The sequence below is a fragment of the Sturnira hondurensis genome, unplaced genomic scaffold (genome assembly GCF_014824575.4).
Source record: "Sturnira hondurensis isolate 20B ecotype Veracruz unplaced genomic scaffold, ASM1482457v3 Scaffold0006505, whole genome shotgun sequence".
NCBI classification, from domain to species: domain Eukaryota; kingdom Metazoa; phylum Chordata; class Mammalia; order Chiroptera; family Phyllostomidae; genus Sturnira; species Sturnira hondurensis.
The window spans coordinates 8,035,159-8,061,434 of NW_028079136.1; the positions used below are offsets into that span (position 1 = coordinate 8,035,159).

Below are 26,276 nucleotides of genomic sequence, written 5' to 3' on the forward strand. Positions count from 1 at the left end.
GTCCCCCAAGCTGTTCCTTCTGCACCTCGGCGGCTCACGTCTGGAGCGTGCTTGCATGAGGTTGTGTTCTGAGCTGGAGATGAGCTTATTAGATGGGAGTTTGTCTGTCAGAACCCACGTAGAACACTATTTGGAGCATCAGATTGAGAGATTATGACTTTGTTCACGTGACAGGCCACTGGCTGTCTTATGCTAGGCAAGTATTTGTATATTATATTCATAAGATCTGAAACACTGTTTGCATAATTCAGTGATGACTTTCAGTCAATAATCCTTATTTAATGGTGGCCTTTCACCAGACAGAAGATGACAGAATGTAGTTCCTGTCCTGAAGGGGATCAGTGTTAAGAGAAATAGTTTTTGTTGCTCTCTCTTTTTACTAAATTAATATTATTTCTACAGAAACTTGAAAACAGGGACAATGGCATGTTTTTGGTGTCTTGTTAGATTGTTTGGAGTTGTCGCATTTGCACAGATGCGGCCAAAGGAAGAAAGTTGCCTGGATGTGTCTGAACTGTGCAGCCAGTGTTGAGCATGGTCTTGAGGGGCAGCTGCCTTTTCTCATATGACGTGAAACGTCTGGGTAGGGGCATTCTATTACACATCTCCTTCGCTGATGAGCTCCACGCAAAGTCGACGATTTGGAAAAGTCTGTCTCCTCCAGCACCCCTGGGAGTATTTGGCATGCAGGAAAGGCTCTCTGCCCACACTGACATCAGGACGTTTTCTGAATGCAGCAGTGTTGATTTGGTGAGTGGAGTTTCCGAACTCTCAAGTTTACCTTCGTGTTCTTAATCTAACTGATCTGCTGCTAGTTGGATTAATGCTCCTGAGTGCATATTTACTCTGTGTGTTCGAGAGAACATTTAAGTTTCCTCTCTTAGAAAACATTTACTCTCTTAGAAAACTTCAGTTTTGTAACAGGGTATTGTCAACGACAGTCACCATGTTATACATCAGGTTGTGAGAACATATTCATCACAATTCATCTTATGACTGGAGTCTGTACCCAATAGGTTAAGTGATGGATGTGTTAATTTGGGGGAGTCCTTTCACAGTGTACAGGTATGTCAAGTTATCACATTGTACACTTTAATTATCTGTGACTTTATTTGTCTGTTATTCCTCAACAAAGCTGGGGAAAAAGATTCCTAAATATAAGAACACTGTTTACTGTGAGCACTGTGGTGGGGCAGAGCTGAGCGTTCACAAACAGCCCTCGGAGTGGTTCTGCTTCTCTTCCAGAGTCTGTGGCGATTCGCCTTTTAGCTGCCTTAGCTACATGGGGGCTCACGTGCTCACTCTGCACCTGTTATGCTGTTTTCTTGAGTGGACAGGAAATCTTATTTCTTTTTCCTTCTACACTCTATTTAGCCTTTGGGAGGCTAGTTCCACTGCTCTTCAGTACATCCAACCTTCCATCTCATCCCTTCTTCCTCCTCCTCACTGTCCCCCTGTCCCCAGGGTAAATTCTCACAAAGCTACTCTGTTAGAGGTGAGATCCAGATTGGGTGAGGTGAGTTTGGGGGACGTGACTCTGGTCTGGCCGGGTCTGGCCGGGGTTGTGGGAGGACCGACAGCGCGACTTCTGTTCCAGTGCTGAAGCCTTCCAGCAGAGGCGAGGTCAGGCACCCCTTCAGTGCCTTTAGTGTCTGCTGTGCCTCAGCTGGTCATTAGAAGGGGCGATTTCATCTCCGTAGGTTTTTAGGGCTAGAACGAACCTCCAGCTATCCTAGACTATGTTTAAGTACTTTCTAGGGTTTCCTGCCCACTGGCCCTCCCACCTCCGTGTGTATACTTCTAGAGACTGAGTCTTTCATCTTTCACAGTTCTGTTAGGAAGTCCTTCATGTTAGGTTGAAAGTGGCATGTACCCTCCCTTTGAATGGCACAAAGACTAATTCCTTAGGCCTAATGCTTTTCAGATCTGTGAAGAGATTAAATTCCACTTGAGATAGCTCTTCTCCATAGGACCCCCTCCATTCTTTGATGACCCTGCCTATACCCTGCCTGAGTGATTTGGCTCTGCCCCACAGGACGCACATTTGGACATTCTTCCTGTGTGAGTTATGGACCGGGGTGGGTCCGTGGTGGTGTAAAGGCCCCTGGCTTCCCTGCGTAGTTTGTTCGGGGAGGAAAGACATGGGACAGCAGGAAAGAGTCAGGGAGAGGGTCTCCTGATTTTATCCAGTCTTTGTAGGCCAGACTTTCATAGTAAAATCTCTGTTCTTACCTTAAACTTTTGGGATGGAGACTGTATTTAAGACTATCCTTCCAGATTACATCTTAATCAGTGAGGAGTAGTATACCAATTAAAATGGAAAGAAACACTAATGGTATGCATCAACTGTTAAACATTTTTGAAAAATCTATGAAATAATGTAAATTTTAAATGTAGTATAAAAGCCTTTTGTAAGACAACACAGACCCATTTGCCTAATCACGCCCTTTATACATACAGGAAACAAGTGCCAGTCTCCTTTAGAATAGCATCACCACGGTCTGAAAGCTCCCTGGGCCCCTCCTCAGGCTTGGTGAGCAAGCCGTGGAGACGGGTGGTGGAAAACTGGGTCTGCAGTCATTCAGCTTGGTCTGCGTAATATCAGGCAGTCCGCGAGTTCTTCACGTGAACAGAACACATTGTTGACCGAATTGACTGACTGTTTAGGTTCCCGTAGATACAGTTTTAGGAAAGAAAATGAAAAAATTGCTTTGGGGGAAGAGAACTGTAGATAGTTGTATCTCATAAAACCATTCTGGTGTTCATTTTCTTGAGGAAATTGCTGTAAGTGTATCTTTTAGGGCCAATACGTAAGAGACGTTTTTATGCTTAAATAAAAGCTCAGAGTTGTTCCATTGGCTTATCTTAGTTCTGAAAGTAAAATGAAAACCTTAGCCAAAGGGAAGCTCACATGTTAAATACTGACAGGATCTGAACTCACTTTATTTGTTTGCATATTGTCTAATACCTGTGCTGTCCAGTCTTTGGAGGCACAAAGAAACACTATTATATTAGAAGCTTCTTTGGTTTTCTAATATATCTTTTTTTTTATCTAAAGTCCTATTTAAACATAATTCCATGGTTCTATAGAAGTTATTCACCTTAGTGTTTACGTAAAGATATGTTAGGTTTGCAATACTTGATTAATTCTATGCCTCTGAAATATGAATGACATTATATGGCCTGCTAGAAAGTAGATTTATTTTAGTAACAAATATTTCATATCGATTCATAAATGAGAAAGAAAGAAATGTGAGTAAACATTTGCTCTATTTTGGTTTTTAAGCTAAAATAATTAGAATTCAGCCAGCCAAAAAGAAGTTATATTTGAAATCTAAATCTTGTCAAGAAATTTCACATGCAGCTATTCAGCCTGTCGCTTTCGAGTTGTGGTGGTGGGAATGCAGAGCATCACTCTGGCAAGTGCAGCGGTCGGTAGGGTGGAGAGCGGAAATGGAACTTCTCAGTGAGTAATGGAGATTCCTCCGCTTTCCGCGTATAGCTGCTAGGTACTTCCAGGGCCGTGGACAAGTCAGAAACCTGAACGAGGAAGCCCTCAGCAGTCTGTCGGTGTCGGCGATGTTGTGATAACATGAGCTGCTGAAGAATTGATGAAAAAATTAAAGGAAATGCTTTTTGAGCAGAACTACGAAAAAAATCACTTTTTTGATTCACAAAACATTCATCTTAATATGGGAAATTTAGTATGTAAAGATTCTGTTGAAAGTTTGTGTGTGTGTGTGTGTGTGTGTGTGTATTTGAAGGATATGGTAAGCACGCTTTTAGGAGACTGTTTATTATGAGCTCAGCTATACTCGAAATAAACCTTTACATTGTGAACATGTCCTTCGGTTTCTTTTTCTTATAAAAAGTACTCTAAAGTCAGTATTCTTCCATACAAGTACTAACCAGGCCCGACCCTGCTTAGCTTCCGAGATCAGACGAGACCGGATGCATTCAGGTAAAGTCAGTATTCTTAATGCGTGCATAAAATGATGCCTTATCCATCTGACATGTGGCTTTTCTACCCCTGCAGAGAGAAAGCACTGTTTTTCCTAAACAGAAGGGTTGTTGTTTGCAGATGCCCTCCGCCACTCCGAGTCACTGGTGGTTACAGGCTTACACTTAACCTGAAATGCAAAGCATTTCCCTCCATGGCCTGAAGTTAAATCATTTTGCAAAGTGGGTACAAATATATTCTGAGTGGGGTTTTTTTTGTTTTGCTACATATACTTGAAAAACAAAGCCAGGCATCTGTGAGACTGGGGTCTGTGTGTTTAGTGGCATCCATTGTATTCTTCTTTTCCTCTTCTGGTCTGGAGCGTGCTTTTTATGTAACTTTTCCAGTGCTCATCTGTATGAGTTTTAATCAAAGCAGGAAAAATTTTCACCACTTTTATAAAAGGTCATACTTACTGGGTTGACTTGTCCACAATTTCTATCTAATGATTTTAGCATACGCTGTACACATTACCTGGGGTAAATATAAGTACAGTATTTAGAATTTTTACATCTATTCACAAATGAGATTGGCCTTTTAAGAATTCCTTTCACCCTTTTGAGATTACTGCTATGGTAAGATTTTGGTTATAACAGCAGAATGAAATGAACTGCAGGGCCTTCCACTGCTTTGGAACAGTTTATATGGGAACCATCTGTTCCCTAAAAGCAGGAAAGAACTCTGGGAGAGAACTCCTGTGTGACATGGTAGGTACTGTGAATAAAAATAAAGCAAGGTAAGGGGACAAAGTGAATGTACCTGTCATTTCAGATGATGTGGTTAGAAAGGGTCTCTCAAACGAGCAGAAACAACCGTGAAGCGAGGGAGCTAGCCATGCAAATGTCTGAAGAAAGCATCCTCGGCAGAGGAAGCACAGGGCCAAAGCCGTGCAGAGGGTGTGTGCTTGGCAGGTCCGAGGAATGGCAAGGGGGCCAGTGTGTCTGGAGCAAGGGAGAGAATGGTTAGACAGGAAGTCTGAGAGGTAAAGAGGGGGCAGTTTGGGGGGATCTTACAGGCAAAATTCAACAAAACCGACACCTCTTTGTCATTTCTATTCAACTTAAATTTTATTCCTTAATCATATTTTTCTCTTTTTGACCTGACAACTCATATCGTATATTTTTACTCTTTTTCTATTTTTAATGAAGGTTTAAGAATATACATTTTCTTAATACAGCTTTGCTTTCATTCTGTAAGGTTCGTGACCATAAGTCATGTCACCATCCCCAAGCTGCAAGGGAGGCTAGCAAATAGATTTTAATGAGCACATGACTGCCACAGACAAAATCAACATTCTGTTAGTAAAGAAGGATGGGATAATAAATATTGGATAAAATACTAGCAATATCATAAAATTCTTTGGACCCAGGAGGTTTGCCTTTGGATTCCCATGGTATACAGATTGTTACCAAGCATGGTGAAAGGAAAAATACCCAATTATTTTATGAAATTAGCCAGCATCTTGTATCAAAATCTGACAAAGAGGGCTGAAAAAAATTATAGACTAATTATATAAGTTTAACTTATGAATTTAACTGTGAAAACTTAAAAACATGTCAAATTTTTGCACATTAAAGGAATCCTCCATCATGATCGTGTAGGGTTCATACTATAAATGCAAAAATGCTTTAATATTAAAAAAGCTTTTGACACACTGAAGTATATAAAGTGATTCAATAAGAAAAATATGATAATCACAGTAAAGATTTGATAAGAGTCAGCCCTCCTGATTTGAAAACCAGTCTTAGACTAGAAGATATTTCTTTAATGAAATAAAGACATCTCACTTCTTACTCTGGTCCACTTTATTCAACTTCAAAGGAGAAGGCATAGTCCATATAAAGCCAGCCTTTTGTTCTGCTATGATTAAAACTCATAATGAGCCCTGGCTGATGTGGCTTAGTTGGTTTGAGTGTCATCCTATAACCAAAAGGTTGCAGGTTTGATTCCTGATCAGAGCACATACCTAGGTTGAAGGTTCAATCCTGGATCCAGGCATGCGTGTGTGTGCACCCCAGCTTGAATGCATACAATCCCAGTGCAGGCGCTGGTCCCTGGTCTGGGTGTATACAGGAGGCAACCAGTTGGTGCTTCTCTTTTGCATTGATATTTCTCTCTTTCCCTTCCTCTTTCTCTAAAAGCAATGAAAAAAATGTCCTCAGGTGGGGATTTAAAAAAACTCATAATGTTGAGCATTGGATAAGGTGTATAGGTGAAGACTTCTGGACAAGATGGACTATGTGCTTCCTCCCATAACCACATCAGAATTACAACTAAAGTACAGAACAGCCCTCAGTGAGAGCCACCTGAAGACTAACTGCACAGTGTTACTGTGACTAAGGACCTAAAGAAGCAGCCATGTTGAGACTGGCAGGAGGATTGGAGATGCAGAATGGGCAGGCCCCATGCCCACAGTGTAGAGATTAAGAGTCAGGAGGGATACCTTGGCTCCAGAGGCCCCACTCTGGAGTGAGGGGACCCAGCCTCACACTAGGTTCCCTAATCTGGGACATCAGGCCAGGAAGACGAGCCCCCATAATCTGGCTATGAAATCAGTAGAGATTGTGTCCCAGAGAAACATCTTCTCTGATTAGAATGGTGTGAAAGTAGAAATCAATCACAAGAAGAAAACCGAAAAACACACAAACATGTGGAGGCTAAACATGCTGCTAAACAACAAATGGATTGACAATGAGATAAAGTCAGAAATTAAAAGACACCTTGAGACAGATGAAAACATGATGACTCCAACTATATGAGACACAGCCAAAACAGTTCTAAGAGGGGAATTTATAGCCTTACAGGAACCTCAAGAAATGAGAAATGTCTAAAAAAATAAATCTAACCTAAAGAAAAAACCAATGGAAAAGATCAGTGAAACCAAGAGCTGGTTCTTTGAAAAGGTAAATAAAATTGATAAACCTTTAGCCAAACTAATAAAGAAAATAACACAGAGGCCCCAAATTAAAAAAAAAAAACAAATGAAAGAGAAGTAAAAAACAACACTACAGAAATGCAAAGGCTTATAGGAAAATGCTATGAATCATTATATGTCATCAAATTGGACAACCTGGAAGAAATGGATAAATTCCTAGAAACATATAAGCTTTCAAGACTGAGTCAGGAAGAAACAAAATCTGAACAGACTACTAACTACTATTAAGTAATAACTACTAATAAAATTGAAGCCGTAATCATAAAACTCCTAACAAACAAATGTCGTGGGCCAGATGGCTTCACAGGAGAATTTTACCAAACATTCAAAGAAAAATGAATGCCTACTCTTCTCAGACTCTTCCAAAAATTGAAGAGGAAGCCTCCTAAACTCATTTCACTAGTCCAGCATTACCTTTTTCTGATTCCAAAATCAGACAAAGACACTACAAAAGAGAGAATTGTGGGCCATTGTGCCAGATGGACACTGATGGAAAAATCCTCAACAAAATATTAGCAAAGCAAACTCAGCCACATATTACAAAGATCCCACACCATGATCAAATGGGATTTATTCCTGGTATTCCTTGATCTGCGAATCAATTCATGTGATACACCACATAAACACAATGAAGGCTAAAAATTATATGATCATTTAATAGATGCAGAAAAAGCAGTTAACAAAATCCAACACCATTTACAGTAAACTCTCGGCAAAGTAGAGATAGAGGGAACACAACTCAACATAATGAAGGGTGTATATTTCAAACTAACAGCTAACATTGTACTCAATGGTGAAAAGTTAAAATCTTCTCCTTAAGATCAGGAACCAGACAAGGATGTCCACTTTTTTTGCTTTTATTCAACGTAGTATTAGAAGTCCTAGCCACAGGAAAGAAACAAGAAGAAGAAATAAAGGCATCCAGATTGGAAAGGAAGAAGTACATAAAACTGTCATTATTTGCAGATAACATGACACTATATATAGAGAACCCTAAAGAGTCCAGCAAAAAACTACTAGAGCTTATAAATGAATTCAGTAAAGCAGCAGGATACAAAATTAATATTCAGAAATTATTTGTATTTTTATTTATCAATAATGAGCTATCAGAAACAGAAATTAAGAAAATGATCCTGTTTAGAATTGCATCAGAAAAACCCACTTAGGAATGAATTTAACCAAGGAAAAAGACCTGTACTTAGAAAACTATAAGACATTGAGAAAAGAAATTGAAGAAGATAAAAGGGCAACTCCACTGTGCTGATGGATAGGAAGAATGAACATTTTTAAAATGTCCATACTCCCCAAAGCAATCTACAGATTAAATGTAACTCCTATCAAAATACCAATGGCATTTTTCACAGAATGAGAAAAAGTAGTCCAGACATTTACGTGGAATGACAAAAGGCCCGAGCAGCCAAAATCAGTCTTGAGAAAACGTATCATGCTACCTTATATCAAACTACACCACATGTTTATAGTAATCAAACCAGCATGATACTGGCATAAGAACAGACATATAAATCAGTGGAACAGAATAGGCAGCCCAGAAATAACCCATGCCTACAGTCATCCCTCGCTGTATTGTGGTTCACTTACTGCAGCTTCACTGTATCATGGGCTTAAAAAAATCTAATTCTGGAGTTTTTTCTATATCACAGGATTTTGTATACTTCACTGGTGAGTACTCATATAGAATTTTATATGTTGTTAAAATTACGTAGGTTTAAGAGTGTAGAAAGTGTATAAGAGCATATGAAGTGTTTTTATAAGAGTGTGGGAAAGGTTAATAAGAGAGTGGGAAAGGTTTGTAGGAGTGTGGGAAGGATTTGTAAAGCCTTTATATATATAAAATATAACACTAGTACTTCGTGGATTTTTACCTATCATGGGGGTCTCTGGAACATAACTCCCACGATGGGTGAGGGATCACTGCATGGTCAGTCTGTGACAAAGGAGGCAAGAATATCAATGGGGTAAAGATAGTCTCTTCAAATTGGTGCATACATACAACGGAATATGACTCAGCCATAAAAAGAAGGAAATATTGTCAACTGCAACAAAATGGATGGACCCAGAGGATATTATGCTAAGCGAAATAAGCCAGTCAGAGAAAGACAAATACTGTATGATTTCACTTGTATGTGGAATTCAAAGAGCAAAACAAACAAAATAGAAAAAACTGATAGATATAGAGAACATTTTGATGGTTGCCAAGTGGGAGAGGGTTGAGGGTTGGGGGGAAAGGTGAAAAGGATTAGGAAGTACACATTGCCAGCTATAAAAATAGGCATGGAGATGTAAAAAGCACAGCACAGAGAATATGGTCAGTAATAGCGTTGTAACTGTGTGTGGTCATGTGAGTACTGGGCCCACTGTGGTGAGCATGTCATTAAGTACATGAGACGCGGGTCACAGCTGGGACTAGTATAACACTGCATGCCAGCTGTAGTCAAGAAGTAAATAAATAAAAATAATAAGCTTTGTCAGAGGTAAAGTGCTACTAAATGTGAATTATAATTCCAATGTCGTGCTCTTTGGAATAAATTTCAATTTCAAATGACAAGCGATCATTGGGAAGTACCAATAGCTTTGATAGATACTCAACTTTACAATCTCCAAATAGTTTTCCAGGGTAGCATAATAAATAATGATTTTTTGCCCATGAGTGCAGTTTTATTTTCCTCATCTTGATATTACTTTATTGAGGAAAAAAATAAAGATTCTATTTTTCGTTGACAAAACAAAGAAAGAAAAGGTGTATAAAAATGCCCTGTAGACAAGTGGAAGGGGAAAAGAATGCAGCTGATACCAGTAAACACACACACACACACCCCCCACACACGCACACACACACCTCTTGCTAATGCTTGTCTTGTTTTTCAACAAAAATCAGTGACTACAAAATACAGAGTGGGGCAAAAGTCAGTTTATGGTTGTGAGTACGTGAAAAAGTTTATTCTTACATTATTGTGTATTAATTATTGTGTTGTTTTCCATACAAACAACTGGAAATGTGCTTTTGGCCCACCCTGTGTACTTTTAAACGGTATGTGAAGTAGTATGGCACAAGACTATAATCCCAGCTACTTCTGGAAGTTTCTCCAGGTATTCCTTTATGTGCACTGCAGGACACATCCCTCCCTCCTTTCCAACCTGCCGCTGTGTAATCGCCGATAACTCAAGTTAGGTGAACTGCTGGGCGTGCCTATTTTGCACGCAGGGAAAGATAGCACCCATTGTTTTCTGTTTTTGCTGTTTGAGTATAAAAACAAGGATACTTCTAATATTGCCGTGAACTTTTAGAATTAGGTGGCTTTATAAAATCGAATTATCTACTTCTTTGTGATGCATACCATGTAACCGCTCCCATAGTCAGTAGACCGAAGTTTACATTGTGAATCACAGTAACAGGTGCTTCACATCAGTGTTTTATGCTTTTTTAAAAGCCAAAGTCACATTAAGAAATACAGGCTGACAGGGTCCAGAGAGGAGAGGGGAGAGAATCATAGGGGAAAAGGGGAGGGACTCACATGAATAAGTATAAAGGACACATGGACAATAATTAAGGTGGGGGGAGGAAATGGGAGGGAGGTGGGGAGCACTGGTGGGGGGCAGGGCAGGGAATATAAAACAGAAAACTGTACTTGAATAAGAATTAAATTTAAAAAAATTAAAAGAAATACATTTTATAATCTGACCAAGCGTACACACACAAACATTATGTATATAATTACATATATACATAAATAATTAAAATAAAAGTTGCACAGAACTTACTGAGAATTGATGCAAAATACTCTGATATTTTCTGTTCTCTTTCATTAAAAAAATCAGTATCAACCCACCAAATTGGCTTCTTTAGACTCTGCTTTTCAGCAGCTTCATGGTTCTCAACAGAGGGTGATTCTTTTGATTGTTAAATAAATAAAATTTCTGGAGTCCAAGAATTCAGTTTTGAGAGAAATTAGAAATATGTCCTAATTTTGTTGTAAATATTAACTTTTTATGTATAGGCTGCTTTCTGTGCTAGTTGCTAGTGTCTCTCTCCTCTCTAGGAGAGGGATAGGAGGAGCCAGAATGTTCTCAATGGTGGTTTCTTTTCTTCCTGCAGCTCTCATGGGTGAAGAGAAGCCTAGCGCCTCCTTAGCATAAGGACCTCGCCCATTGGAAGCTACTGATTTTGCCATCAGCTTGCCTTATCCGTTTTGGTCTGGTTCTTCTCCTCAAACAGTGGAAACATCTTTCTTTCGAGTTGCTTTTGCTGCAGAGTTAAGAAAATGGCTGATAGTGGGGTAAGGAAAAAACCCACAAGGTGCTCCCACTGCTCGTCTGCTTCTCAGGAAGATGTCCTTTGCGTGTGTTCCTGTGAGGCAAGGTTTTCTCCAGTGTCGGTGGTGGAAATGTCAGAGACATCAAGCATTGCTTGTTCAGACATTTCAGTTTCACTGGAGAGGAAAAAAGACCAACAAATTAAAGATAACTCCTCTGGAAAAGATGGGGTAAATATCAAGGATTCTACTTCCCAACACAAGTTGAAATCCCATCGTCTAATGCTATGCCTAGCTTCATTCATAGATCTTATGGGCCCTTGTCAGCTAATTCTTTGCCTTCTTAACTATTAAAGGAGCACTTCTTTCTTACATAAGAGTTGAACAAAGTTAATTAGTACTTTCTTTTATGATATTTCTAACACTGCCCAAATTAGTTACTTCCTGGAATTGTGAATGATTTGGAATGTTGTTCCACCTTTTTAAAAAAATGGTTCAAGTTGAATTAAATCTGAATTTTGGGGCACTTTTTTCAATGCAGAATGACTTGTGGTTGTGGTTAAATAGGATGGTTATTACTGAAGACAATTCCTGGTTATCTAGATGGAATATCAAATATACTCTACAAAATCAGTCTGCAAACAGTCTGTGACGGCCCATCAGGCTGGTTTGGGTGTGCCCACCTTTCCAGAGAAGAGGTGGTGTGGAGGGTTTCACTAGACATAGCACAGCTTTGGAGTCAGAGTGGGAAGTTTAAGAAAAGTTAGGTTCTTGGCCCTGAATGTTGTACCTTTTTCAAATTTTCACCCTAAACTTTTTTTCTGATTTATATTACAATATAGTTACTGCCATATATAGGCATCTCCGAGTTAGTTGTTACTGGGTGAGTTGTTACTATGTTATTTTCATTGGAAGCATAATTTGTGAGTGTCTGGCCAGTAATCTTTTATGTATAATCTGTTTGAAACGACCCGTATGTTTCGAAACAAGAATGATTAAGAAAGCTGTGAAGTTGCCTCCTTGTGACTTGGAAGAATCATTGAGGAGGTTCTGATCTGTCTGCTCTGCAGGTGACAATGGACATACATCTGACTGGAGTCCGGGGCTCAGGTCGAGCAACTTCTTAAGGTCCCTTCCAGCCTAATGAGCCAGTAACTCATAAAGGGCTTACTGAGAATCGGAAAAAAGGCAGTGAATTATCGTGTCTGCAGTAAATATCATGGCACACATTAAAGATTTGTCATGTTCTCTAAATTAGGGCTTTTACTTTGTCAACAAGTGTGTTGTATCTTAATACTACTTTTTTTCTCCCTTTTTGGTCTAAGCCCTCAAAAACCCCGAACATAGAGAGAAAGACATCTCAACAACAGTGGGGTCGGGGCACCTTCACAGACGGAAAAGTCCCTCACATAAGGATGGACAATGGAGCTGCTATTCAGGTATTTAGAAAGCAAAGTGAAGCCACTAGGAGGAATGTTCACGTTTCTTCTGTGTCACTCAGTGCTTAATGGCAAAATGATTTAAAAATAAGTCTCTAAGGAAAGGAAGGAAAGAAGAGGGGAACCTCACTATTCTCAAGTATGTTGGAGTCTTTACTACCGAAAGTGCAGGCTGTTTTTTCTGTTCATAGAACCAAGTGGATTTTAATCAAAGTGGAGGGAATTTTTATTAGATAAAATGAAGACATGGTGGTCTTCAGGTCTTGCCTGTTGCTGAGTGCAACCGCGGAGTCTGTGTAGCCCTCACTGGGGTCAGAGCGGGAACAGGCGGTGTCGGGTGGGTTGGCTGCTCACTTCCTTGAGGCCATTTTTTGCTGCCTCTGATTGGATGAGTGCCAATGTTAGTTTTCCTAGGATTTTGATTGTGACATACAAATATGAATTAAATATTAGTGCCATTTTAGAAATAAAATGTTATTTTAACATCAGTTTAGAGGAACTTCAACAAGAATAGGCACAAAAGGAAACTTGTATTACTGTTAACTTTAAACATTGTTTTAAGAGATGTTTAGCAATATACTTGAAGTGATCAGAAAAACTTCCTGAGAAGTTTTAACTTGAAAAGTTTAAATCTCCTCTTTTAAATGAAAGGCCTGTATTTTTAAAATTGTACAAATTTACTGATTTTTGAATTTAGTCATAAGAGCTTTTATAAAATAAAAATGTATTCATTGTGAAAAATTAGGAAAATGCAGATAGAAAAGTGAAGAATATAAAAAAATCATGAGCCATATATAACCAATTTTAACATTTATTACCTTCATTTTTATGCATGTATGTTACCCTATTTTTTCTTTTCCATTTCTTTTCTGCTTTAAATTGTGGAATATTCAAAGTATGTACATATTTTTAAGAAATAACCTTAACTGTGGTATTAGGAGTTTTTCTTCTTCCATTTAACGGACAGGCTCATTTTGAAGATTTTAGACATTTTGGTAGAGTATAAAACAGGAAGTTACAGTCATCTGAATTCTACTACCCAGCGATAACCACTCACTACAAATGAGCGTGTTTCCACACAGTGTGAGCCCCCCCCCCACACACACATTTTCAGCACTGTTACAATGGCACTGGATCACGCACACTTCCACACTCCACACTGTGCCGTGGACTTGGCCTCTGTCAAAGAAGATAGACCTGTCTTACTATTTTAATAGAATCCTCTTAAAATTAATACAAACGAGAACTCATTTTCTTCTTATTTTTACCACTATGTTGTGATGTCAGAGCAGATAGTTGAAAAAAAAAAGATCAGTTTATAAAAAACTAGTTGGGCCATTGAGCTATTCCTTTACCCATTCCTCATTTTAAAAGTCCTATTTAAACAATATTAAAATTCTGTGTCCAAGTTGTGGTTCTGTATGTTTAGAAAGAAAATGAGAATTTCATTTTTAAAGGTCAAGAAAAATTGGAGAAATGGTTATAGAGTTGAGATATTTTTGTTCTGTGGGGGAATAAAGGGGTAAAATGATCATTTAAATTTAGATTTGGTTCATTTTATGTAATATGGAGTAGATAGTGATGTATAAGTATAATAAAAGTAAAATATCTGTCTTATTTTAATCATCTTAGTTTTTTGACTTTGATTCTCACTCTTAAGTGGTAGTGGATGAGAAAAGGGAGCCAAAGTAATGAAGTCATCTGAAAGCAGGTGTCTGGGACAGGACACGCCCACTGTGAACCTAGGAGTCCCCATTCACAATATCCATGACCCTGAATCCGAGCTGCTCCTCCAGGGCTCAGCTTCACGTACCCAGCCTCTCATTTCTCTCAAGAACGTCTGTAGAGAAGGATTCTGACTGGCTTCTGTATGTGTGTATATAGAGAGGCAGGCTCTGACTGGGTTTATTGATTGATTCATTCATTTATCATTCCACATTTACATTGCTATACCTTTGGAAGCTTTCCTTACCTTGCTTGGATTATTGAAAAAAAAAACACCTCAATTGGTTTTTTTTGCCTTTGTTCACTCATATGCCAATCTCAGAAGCCACCTGTTTCAGAATGTTTACGTTTGTTCTCCCAGGGTTTTAGCTCTGGTCTCTAGCCCCAATGTTGTTTTGTATTTTGATTTTAACTTAAGACTTTATGATTTAAGAATAATCCTGTTGCTTGAGTAGATTACAAATTCTGAGAATACAGAAATTGTTTTATTCAACTTTGTAGCCCCCAAAGTATAAATCACAAGGAAATATCTAAGGAAAGTCTAACATGTTGAAACTGAATTCTTTCCTTCATTTCCTTCCCTCCCTCCCCCCTTCCTCCATGCACTAATCATGGATCTTTGGCCGACAAGGTTTTAGGGTAGGCTTTTTAAAGGATACAAAAGAAACAGCTTCTTAAGGAGCTTCTACACATCTTATCTTGGGAAAAAATGAGTGAGAACATAAGTAAGACGGTAATAATAGTGTTTGAGGATCAGTGCGTACATGCTGAGAGAAGTCAAAAGAAAGGAACCCTCACCACAGGGCAGAGTTAGGTGGGGAAGCCCTTCATGAAAGAGGTGAATAATTAGTTGGGCATTGAGTCTTCTGTTACTAAACTAAGTAGAAAATAGGAAGACCGGCAGCTACTTCACCTGTTGCACAGGGAAGGTGAACGTGACCGCACGGAGCCTGAGCAGCATCTCCAGGGAGCCTTTGCCCATCCAGCCGAGGCGGCCCCAGTGGCATTGCCTCTGCTGTTCTCTCATGCTCAGAAGCTCTCTCAAGACCCAGACATTCTTGTTAATGCCCTGAAGTTGGTTTGGATTGGGGAGACTGACTCCTCCCAGCCAAATTCACAAGAAATGGAAGTGTACCTGAGTGATGTGGTCAGGTTCTCGCACAATGCGAACCAGGATGCCGGCGTCAGCAGGGCCGGTGGGCCCTGGGCTCGTGAGCAGGAGACAGACGATAAGCAAGAGGCTGCCTGGCCTGCAGGGATGGTTTTTATTTTCTTCCCAGTGATGATTTGTATTAAAATTTCTGTGACACACTACTTTTTCTAAAACAAAAGGAATAAAACAAGTTATTTTCAATAAAAATAAGGTAAAGAAAAAATGTTACTTGATAAACAAGAAAGAAGTAGTTCAATGGCTAATATGTGTTAGTTTTATGGTATAGCTCTTAGAGTTTTGGGATAATTTGGGGGTGAGTGTATTTTATACACACACATATATATATGTATTAATATTCTTTTCTTTTTTTTATTTTTTTATTTAATTATTTTTCAAGTACAGTTTTCTGTCTATTACTCCCATCCCATCCCACCTTCTTTTTCCTATTAAGATATTTCATTAACATTATAGTTGTAAGAGACTCATTTTTATACTTTTCAGGTTTTCTACATTTCCCCATTAGGATTTTTATGATTTTCCTCCGAAGGACATTTAATGAAATTCATCAAAGCTTGTTTTTATTTAACTAAGATGTGTTTATTAGTATCGAAGCAGTATGTGGTACCTTCTCTTTGACTTTGCCCTGAAGCAGAGCCGCTCTCCCCTTGGGCGGGCATCTGTCAGTGTCATATGCTCACGTTTAATGTCCAGTGAATGGCAGGGAGAGACAAAGGGACTCTTCTTTTTTATCCAGGAAATCTATACATTTGGAAGAATTTTGGGAAAAGGGAGCTTTGGAATGGTCATTGAAGCAACAGACAAGGAAACAGAAACTAAGTGGGCAATTAAAAAAGTAAACAAAGAAAAGGTAAGGCTTATTAGCAGCGTCATACTGAGGGCAGTAGAGGGTGGGATGGGCAGTGCAGGGTGGGATGGGCAGTGCAGGGTGAGGGGGCAGTACAGGGTGAGGGGGCAATGCAGGGTGGGGGGCAGTGCAGTTCTTTACACTAACATACCTGCCTCTGACTTTACGGCCGGGTCTGGGCTTCTCCCCAGGGTCTGTAGGCATTTCTGAAACCTTATGGAAGGGACCAGTTCTTAAACTCAGGGGGTAAGTGTATCTAGAAAAAGCAAATGTAGGGATAGCTAACATAGTCAATACAGCCAAATATAGGTAAAGTTCATGCCAGAGTGAGTTGAAGATAAGCTCTGATTATCAGTGTGTATAAATGTAGGGCTATTGGCTGTAAATGTCTCAGCCAGAAATGAGTCCTGGAACTCTCCTGATGTGGTTCTGCTCTATTTTTCTCCGGTTCTCTCCTTCCCATCGAGTCCCTGTTTCCTCAGTGTTAGTTTATTCTGTTTATTCATCCTACCTGCTCTTTTAGTTTGGACCACCTTTTCCCCAGCTGTCTGCTGTATGCTTTACTGTGCCCACTGTACTCCTCACTGGATTTCCCCTGGGCTGGAGAATGGCTGGGCTTGTCTAAGGGGGAGTCAAAGTCCTCAGGTTTCACACCTGATCGTTTCATCAGCTTTTTAAGAATTTCTGTGCCTGGTGAATAAAATGATGATTTTTTTCCTTAGCTTTGTGATGATGATAAATACTACAGTAATGAAATGAGGCAGTAGGTTTTTAAGTGTATTCTTTAAAACAAATGATGACAAATTGCATACCACTTCTCCTTGAAAATTAATAAAGTAACTTCCGAATCTTAATAAAGGGAGATCCAGAGGTTTTCTAGAAATCTTCAGAATTTTAAAGCCATGGTGCCACACGGAACATTATTCCCTTTCCCTCTTTGGCATCAGGTAGGATGGGTTTAGGGTCAGGGCGATACTCGTGTAATCAGGACACCTGCTTTCGGTTTTCGGGATTCATGGTCTTGTACATACGTGCCGATGCTGAGAGTTTTCAGGGCACTGAGGTAGTATGATGAAATGATATACTCCATATATGTATTGGACAGCACATCTTTGCATAATATGCGGGTCAGGCTGTTTGGGGTGGGAGGTAGGAACAGAATTGAGGTGGATTTTAGGAGAAATCGTGGTAACTTTCCATGTCTAGTCTAGACAGAAATTCACCCCTCACAGTGACTATTTTCCTCAACCCTATTCAGATAACCGTAAAATGTGACTTCCATCCTGCGTGGGTAGGGCATAGTATGTGGGAAGTTTCGGTTAAAGGGTGAAGTTGATTGGAAGCATAGATGACCCTAGGTACAATTTTATTGTAAAGATGGCCTTATGATCCATCCCATTGCCAGTCCTCTCAGAACTATTATGTGCTCTCCTAAGCTTGGCGTGGGGGGCCGTGCTGGTGTGTGGGGAAGGGGTGAGGAAGGAGGAAGGGCTAAAAATCATTGTTATCCCTTCAGAGATGTTATTTATGCTTGAGGACAATGCTTATTTGCAAATAATGATGGTCATTTGGATTCAATAGGGAGATGACGGGTGGTGGCAGCGGTGATGAGGGGGGAAAGCCCTGAAATTTCTTAGACGACATTGTATTAATAGAAACTCGATGACTTACACCCTGATTGGAGGCCTGGCGCTCCTGGGTGGCTGCCTGTGTGCCTTTGCTGTCAGGTAGGGTAAAGGGCTGCCTGTAGGGAGATGAAGTGGGAGTTAGGTTGGTTGGAAGGAAGCTCTCGATTTCTCTCTCTCAGTTACTAATTTTTGAGGCCTGGGGACCAGGAAGTGATATAACGCAGGGCCAAGTGTAGGCTCTCACTTCTTGTTGTTTCCGTTGATGTTTATAAATATAATCAAAGCAAAACACCAGCAAAAGAGAAAACTCCTTTGGTTTTATCTTCTCCGGTAGATGTCCTTGGGAAGCAGATTTTGTTTTTGTTACACTAACATCAGAGGATCAACATGATTCTGAAGGAAACACCAAAAGACATATTGGAAACTGGAGCGATTTTAGTGAGGTGACAGAGACCATTTTGTAGCTGACGTACAGGAACAGCCCAACAGGCAGATGTGGTCTGAGCAAAATTATATATAAAATTAGAGAAAGGAGAGGAGGGGCATAACTTAATTTTATTATGGAAACAAGTTGCATGTATCTTTTGAACAAGACACTTTTTGAGAAAGTGTAGAAAAATATAAGAATAACTCAATTTCTTGGTGTGTGGTAGTGACATTCGTGTACGAAGTCTGTGCTTCCTCGTTATTTAAGGCCGGCAGCTCTGCTGTGAAGTTACTCGAGCGGGAGGTGAACATCCTGAAAATCGTGAAGCACGAGCACATCATACATCTGGAGCAAGTGTTCGAGACGCCCAAGGTAATGCCCCAGCGGGCGCTGCAGTCTGAACGTCGTTATCATTACAGAGTGAACGCCATTTCCTTCTGCAGTGGTCCCTTTGGGGCACGGTGCTCCTGTCCTTGGCGTGAGTTTGTCAGTGAAGATTGATGAGAGCGTTCTGGAGGACTTTTATTATTGATTGTTTAATTAGGTGTCTGATGATTAGATTGATGGCTTTAGTGACAGTTTGGGGTGGCATGTTGAAAACAAATGTTTAAAACGGAAACAACTTCATACACAACCCAGCAGGGATTAGAGCCTCCTTAGAGATGGCTTTACTTTCGCTTTGGTCCTTGGTTTCTGCATTGTAGTCTCTTGGAATATTGTCATAATTTTACAAGGTTAGCTTTCTAATGAGGTCAGCATGGGTATATTTGGCACTACGTAGAAAAAACTTTGTCATCTGTGTCTTGTCAATGTGTTAAATCTTCATTCTCCCCCTAGATGGTAATGTTATTTTCTTTGAATGCACGTCATTTTTATTTAGAATTGTTCTGAAGGCTGGGGAGATGCCATTCTGCGTCCAGACTGTCAATGCCTGTGGGCTCTGGTGTTACTCCGCCTGGAGGCAAATAGTGATTAGACATGTGGACTCTGGGGCCAGGTTGCCCATGCACTTGAATTCCAGCTCCATTATTAGTTATGAGACCATGACAAGTTACTCCTCCTCTCTATACCTCAGTTTCCTCATCTGTAAAATGGATTTAATAATAGTATTGACCTCATTTAATTGTTGAGTGATTAAATGGAAAAATGGATATAAGGTATCTGTCTCCTTAAATGTTAGCTGTTGTTTCCCCTGTCAGTCTCTAAGGCGGTACTAGTCAGTTTGGGTTATGCATTACGCTTGATTCACTGGGAGTGCTTAATAACGAAGAAAGACCACAGTTACCCTTCATGGGAGCAGTAGGCAATGGTGCCGAAAGTATTCTCTGCTCTCAGTCTTACAGTTGTGATTTCTTTATCCTCCAATATTCTCAGAATGATTTTGCTCTTTGATCATCAGTTTTAGGCAACCTGTCCGATTAGGTTGTGCCTTGGCATGGTTTTCTTCATGTTTCTTGTGCTTGGGGATCATGGAGCCTCTCGGATCTGTGAGTTTATGATTTTCATCAAATTCAGGAAATTTCTGTCCATTATATCTTTAAATATTGTTTTGTCCTCTCCCATTTTGGGGACTCTAAGTACACATGTTAGATTGCTTAGTATCACCCACAGCTTACTGATGCCCTGTTGATTTTTTTACATCTTTTTTCTGTCCTTTCATTTAGCATAGTTTCTCTTGTGACGTTTTCCGATTCAGTCATCTCTTTTTCTGTAGCATTGTATGTGTGTTTATCTTTTCCAATGGAAATTCAATTTGGGTCAGTATTTCCTCCTCTTAAATATAGTCATGATAACTTTTAATGTCCTTTTCTACTAATTCTATCATTTGTGTAATTTCTAGTTCAGTTTTATTGATTAATTTTCTTCCCCTTCATCACAGGTTATATTTTCCTGTGTCTCTATATGTCTGTTAATTTTTTTATTGGATGTTGGGTATTTTTATGTTTTTATAACTGTATGTTAGCTTTATTGCAGGACACAGTTAAATTACTGTGTCCGATACTTTTGAAGCTTCCGTGGAGCTTTGTTAGGTGACGGCAGGGCAGTCTTCAGTCTTGGGCTCATTTTTTTCAACTGACGAAGAAAGACCATTCAGAGGACTCTCCCGATGCCCCAGAATTGTGAGATTTTCCGCTCCAGCTCATGGGAACATAGACTCTTTCTAACCATGTGTAAGCTCCAGTCATCGTTCCCTTGGTTCCTTCTGCATGGTCTTTTCCCAGCCTCTGGCAGTTTCTTCATACACGTGCCGAGTGGTAGGTACTCTGCTGAAGACCTGAGGGTGATGCTCTGCGAGTCTGTGGAGCTTTCTCCTCTTTGGTGCTCTGCCTGTGCCCTGCAGTGGTCTCCGCCTTCCTGGATTCCCAGCTCCATTTTCTCAGTTCATGGAGACCCCTGGGCTCTCTCCTTGGATTACCACTCCCTGCTCTGTGGCCTGGAAGCTTCTTCCAGACAGCAAGGTAGGATAATCGTGGGCTTGCCTTGTGGGTTTCCCATCTCAGGAACACTGCCCTCTGTTGCCTGACGTCTAATGTCTGATAATTGTTGTTTTGTATATTTTGTCCATTTCTCGAGTTGTTTCAGGAGAGAAAGTAAGTGTAGTCTCTGCTACTCCATACTGGGTACAAATGAAGGTCCAAATCTAGAATAGTTTGAAGACAAAGGAAACCATTATCTGTGACTGTCGTTTTATGTATTACGTGCCCTTGATTCATGTAGGTCAGATCTGCCTCCCCCGACTTCCCAACTCACACAAAGGCCCTAGACCTTCCACTGAAGCCAGCTTTAGAATTACTGGAAGTCGCTGCCCGATTGGTCAAGCCACGGTATTAGCACTGGTCATCCGACTTGACTGTGTTCCAGTATCTTGTGAGTCCAAATGTTCTTCACAGTTACATGATGATTTCAATAATTATAAAAAGCTTTTCGAGCCCTGGCTGGTGTAGCTCAGTGGACTGAGCGTGGGCCTGCGAACCACACGATCGCAGTTCGATTCCCAGTCAGGGCACATGCCTAGGTTGCAGGCCAGTTCCCAGCAGGGGACTCATGAGAGGCAACCATACATTGATATTTCTCTCCTTCTCTCTTTCCCTTCCCCTCTAAAGATAAATAAATAAAATCTTTTTAAAAAGCCTTTTGAAAACCTCTTATTGGGGTAACTTTTATCACTGTACATACTTAAAATGGACATCAGTGCATGTTGTGAGCACAGCTAACGCAACTGTTCCTTCCACCCTTTCACGTACCGGTGTTCTCTGCTGTGCTGTCGGTAGAAGAAATGTGGCCTTGTTCAAAAGCGTATTTGTGTTAGGCTTTGTAGAATAGTTATTCTTGAAATTCTAAGGCATTCTGAGGCTTAGTGAATCAGAATTTTGACTATAAAAAGAAAAAGTTAATCTTCTCTTCCTGTTCTCATGCTTGCTGACTGAACACAGAAATTACATTCACAGAGATTCTAGAATCAAATCAGACCCCCAGATTTCAAAAACGACAAAAATCTAGCAGCACAGAGTAGAATGGCGATGGAGAGGGTGTTTGGTGACTGAATTGCAACAGGTGTGAAAAAAGACCTGCGTTTCGGGTGACCATGAACCATTCTGACTCAGTAGGCAACTTGACAATTGTCAGGCCTTGAGCAGTCCCAGTCTCATCTGCAGAGACGGCAGACATGGGGCAGGCGCTTCGTCCGTGGCTCCCAGCCCTTACAGCCAGGTGGTCCCGAAGTCCCACTGTTCTTTCTCCTAGGTGCCTTGCACACTTTTTTCTTCTCCCCCTGCTTGTCTCCCTTCCGTGCCTCTTACCACCCCCCCCAACACACACACAGGTCGGCACACGCAGCATGCTACCAGGTCTGGCATGCTGCCTATCTTTGTAGGGCCCGTGAGGTAAGTTTTTTTTTAATGTTTTTAAATGACTGAAAGAAATTTGAAAGAGTAAGTTTTCATGACATGAAAACTATATGAAACTAAAATTACAAAGTCCATAAATAAAGTTTCATTGTATTGTTTATGATTTGCTTTTATGCTCTAACACCAGAGTTGAGTAGTTATAAAAGCAACTGTATGGCCTGCAAACCTTAAAGTATTTATTGTCTGGCCTTTGCAGAAAACACTTGCTGAGCCCTGCTCCACTTTACTGTTAGAGTGATCATTTAGAAATGCAAAATTGATAATGGCATATACCTTTCCTATTTCAGACACCAGCTTAAAAAATCTTCCGTAGCTCCTACCGCTTATGGGGAAAATGTCCAGACTCCTTTGTGTGGGACCCAATACTCTCCTCAGCCTTCCACCAGCCTGTTCTTCCTGGCCTCCCCCCCTCACTGCCAGCCTCCTCTCTCCAAACTAAACTCCCAGTGCTCCTGTCAGTGGCAAAGTGGCACCAGAATGTGACCAGACCTCAGTTCAGCACCTTGGTACTTGAGTTTTGGCCAACCAAGAACTCAACACCAAGATTCAAATGATTACAGAAAGTGTATTTAGAAAGTCACAGAAGTAGAAAAGCTGCGCCCACTGGGCTGTGTGGGAAACGAGTTACAGAGGTAAAGGGACGGGCCCTTGGAGCTTAGGAGAGAGGGGAAGAAGGAGGCGGGAAGGGGAAGGAGTGCTCCAGAGAGAGCGAGAGCACTCTCTGCACCCCCCAGAGGGTTGTATCCCCTCTCTGAGGGCAGAGGGGGCGGTCTTAGGGGAAGTTTCAAAGGAGGGTCTCAAAGGAATGATTGGACCGTGACAGGGCAGGGCCCGTTAGTTGTTGCAGTGGGTCCTGGTGTCAGCCATGGCGTCACTCCTCTGGTTTTGCTGCTTTTCTGGGCCTGGAGGTGAAACACAGCTGAGGCCTAAATGTTACTCGTTTGACCAGAACTCTGACTCTGTGGTCAGCAGACCTAAGGCTTTGTTCCTAAAATTATTTTACACAGTCAGAGCCTCATTGCTCTGAGGGCTTAAGGCTGAGGGAGTATTCGTGCAGAGGTTTGGGTGGGAGTTGTAAAGGGCTGTTCCCTGCCCCTCATTCCTTCTCTGACGGGGTTTGCCACGTGACCAATGGCATGCCAGGGGAGGAGAGAGGAGGGGAGGCTCCAAACCGAGTGGCTAGTGATATGAAGGTCAAGGGGTCTAAACTGCATGCCCAGTGATGTGCTAGGGGAGGAAAGGTCACCCTGGGGTTGGGGTCCCACCATACAACTGGCCCTTGCTAGGCACCTGAGGCTTTCTGCTCCTGTGACCTTCCGTGCATACCTGGCCTGTCCAACTTTGCATACTTTGCTCCTGCCTAACTGCCTGCTGCACAGTTAACACTGAGATGTCCGTCATTCTTTTAACAGCCAGTGCCATTCCGAGTTTTGTGGTCTTTGCGAGTACCACATATTCTGCCTATTCTTGTCCACGTTCTCTCTGCCTGTATTGCCATTCAGCCATGCAGACCTGCCTGTGACGTCACCTCCTCAGTGGTCATTCTTCAGGCTGACACTTCCCTCCTCTGTAATCTCATGGCATTAGGATCTCCCCTCCTCTGTTAAAGCTTGTCACCTGATATTGCAGTTGTACAGACTGGGTCTTATCCTTCCATGTCCCTCTGGTATCCTGCATGGAATCTCATACATGACAGATGATAAATATTTTTCAGTTAGTAGATTGGTGTGGAGGTTGTGAACATATTTTTACTCCATATGTAATATATAACATGTTTAAGATCCCCAGCTATATAGTTTGTTCTCTCTTTCTCTCTCTTTTAAAATATGTAATGTCAGAAAATGTACCTTGTGATGGAGCTTTGTGAGGACGGAGAACTCAAAGAAATCCTGAATAAGAAAGGGCATTTCTCAGAGAACGAGACGAGGTGGATCATTCAGAGCCTGGCATCGGCCATAGCGTATCTTCACAACAACGGTAAGGGGAGCATCCTCCAGGTCATCAGCTGCATGAATGTAGACCCCACTTTTGTTCAGGGTAATTGTGTTCAGGGTTCACAGTCACAGAAAGAGTGCCAGTCAGTATGGAAGATTTTATTTAAACATTCTAAAGTTTTACCTTTTAAAAAAATACATTTTCCTTTATAACTTATTTTAATTAGAAGCAAAGCAGGTATACAAATACATTGTCCATGGGCAAGGATGAAGTTCAAATATTTCTATTCAACCATTTGAAAAGCAGCTATTATTATCAAATCAAAAGGCAAATCAGTAAGTGATATTTTTAAAAACATTTATATACAAGGTCTGTCCAGAAAGTATACAGCCATATAATATGAAAAATAGAGACGTTTATTGAAGAGGATACAAGAGACATTGCACACAGGACAATGATGCCTCAGTCCCCTGCAAAGCAGGCCCCTTGGGACCTCACATAGTTCTTTCGATCTCCATCAGCTGCCCTGTCGTATTTTCCTGAATCTCACCAACAGTCTGAAATCTTGTCCCTTTCAAAGGTGATTTTAGTTTGGGGGAAAGCCGGAAGTCTCAGAGTGCCCAATCTGGGCTGTAGGAGGGTGGAGTCACCTGGGTGATTTGACGTTTCACAAAAAAACTCTGCATGAGACATGATGAGTGGGCACATTATTGTGATGGAGCTGCCAATCACCAGTTGCCCGTATCTGTGACCTTCTGAATCATCCAAATAGTTTTTGTGGAGGAATGTTTAAGTTTCGCATAAAATTTAATGCAGATTCCTTCCTCTACTTGCTCAGTCATTTTGAATGCGATGGCCACACAGTGCACATGCTCACTCAACAGTGTCTACTGCCCCCACTGACTAGTACAACGAAGTCGTCATTGTTCACGCATGCTTATTGCAGTCCACTCTCCTTGGCTGCCAGGTTACATCAGTGTCACGCAAACCATTCTCATTGTATTAACAATGGCTGGACTTTTTCTGGACAGACCTTATTAATAATTTTAAAAATATATATTCTTGAAGTATTTTCAAAATACTATTTTCATTATTTCTTTTTTAAATTTAATTATTGTTCAAGTACAGCTTTTTGTCTTTTTCAAAATATTTTATGTATTTATTTTTAGGGAGGAAGAAAGGGAGAGAAATATCGATGTGAGAGAGAAACATTGATCAGTTGCCTCTCTCCCAATCCAGAGACTGAACCTGCAACCCAGACATGTGCCCTGACAGGGAATCGAATCTGCAACCTTTTGCTTTGTGGAACAATGCCCGACCAAGTCACACCAATCAGGGCTTTCAGAATGTTTTTTGTTTAGTTTTTTAGAGCTGTTTTAGGCTCACGGCAAAACTCACCAGAAGTTACCCAGATTTCTCATACAAATTGCCCCACTCTGAAAGTAGAACTTTCCTATGATACCTTTTATAAACTGAAATGGCATAAAGCAAAAAATCACCATTCATTTATGTGGAAAAGTTTTCCAGTGTTCCCAGACCCCCAAATAACCTACCAAATATCCAATACCAAATAACACTAACATAGTAAAAACAGGAAAGACGTGATAAATAAACGCCATGTTTTGTACAGCCCTCAGTCTGCTCAGGCAGTGGGCTTCCCATTTTATCCATTACTGGATATCAGCTAGAAAGACACCACTTAGCAACTAGCAGAACCAATAGTAACTTTGTCAGCTTTCAAGATTGTTTATCTCTGTGTGTAAATAGTGCAAATGATGGATACAGGCAAATTCAGTGCATGCATAATCTTTATTTCAATCACTACAATCACAGTGCTTAATTATGTCTAGTTTTACAGTACTCGTGAGCTCTCTTAGGCTTTTCTGATACCTTAAGACACATCTTGCTAATGAATACCCAAAATAAATCGAGATAAAGCACAGATGCTCACACAGTTCAAAGCTATGGCAGCTAGATGCCGAGATGCTGC

At 40.7% G+C, this 26,276-nt stretch overlaps 1 protein-coding gene across 5 annotated transcripts in view; it reads left to right on the plus strand.

The window, feature by feature from the left end:
- STK33 (serine/threonine kinase 33) overlaps positions 1-26,276 on the plus strand; it is a 139,934-nt gene that overhangs the window by 65,029 nt on the left and 48,629 nt on the right. For 4 of the 5 annotated variants that reach the window (XM_037050137.1, XM_037050138.1, XM_037050139.1 and 1 more), the window contains 5 exons: positions 11,050-11,437; positions 12,532-12,645; positions 16,278-16,391; positions 18,711-18,815; positions 24,190-24,328. In XM_037050137.1, coding sequence (XP_036906032.1) covers positions 11,216-11,437; positions 12,532-12,645; positions 16,278-16,391; positions 18,711-18,815; positions 24,190-24,328 — 694 coding nt within the window. In that variant the 5' untranslated portion in view covers positions 11,050-11,215. The remainder of the gene's footprint in view (positions 1-11,049; positions 11,438-12,531; positions 12,646-16,277; positions 16,392-18,710; positions 18,816-24,189; positions 24,329-26,276) is intronic. The other variant, XM_037050141.1, reaches the window with a different exon arrangement.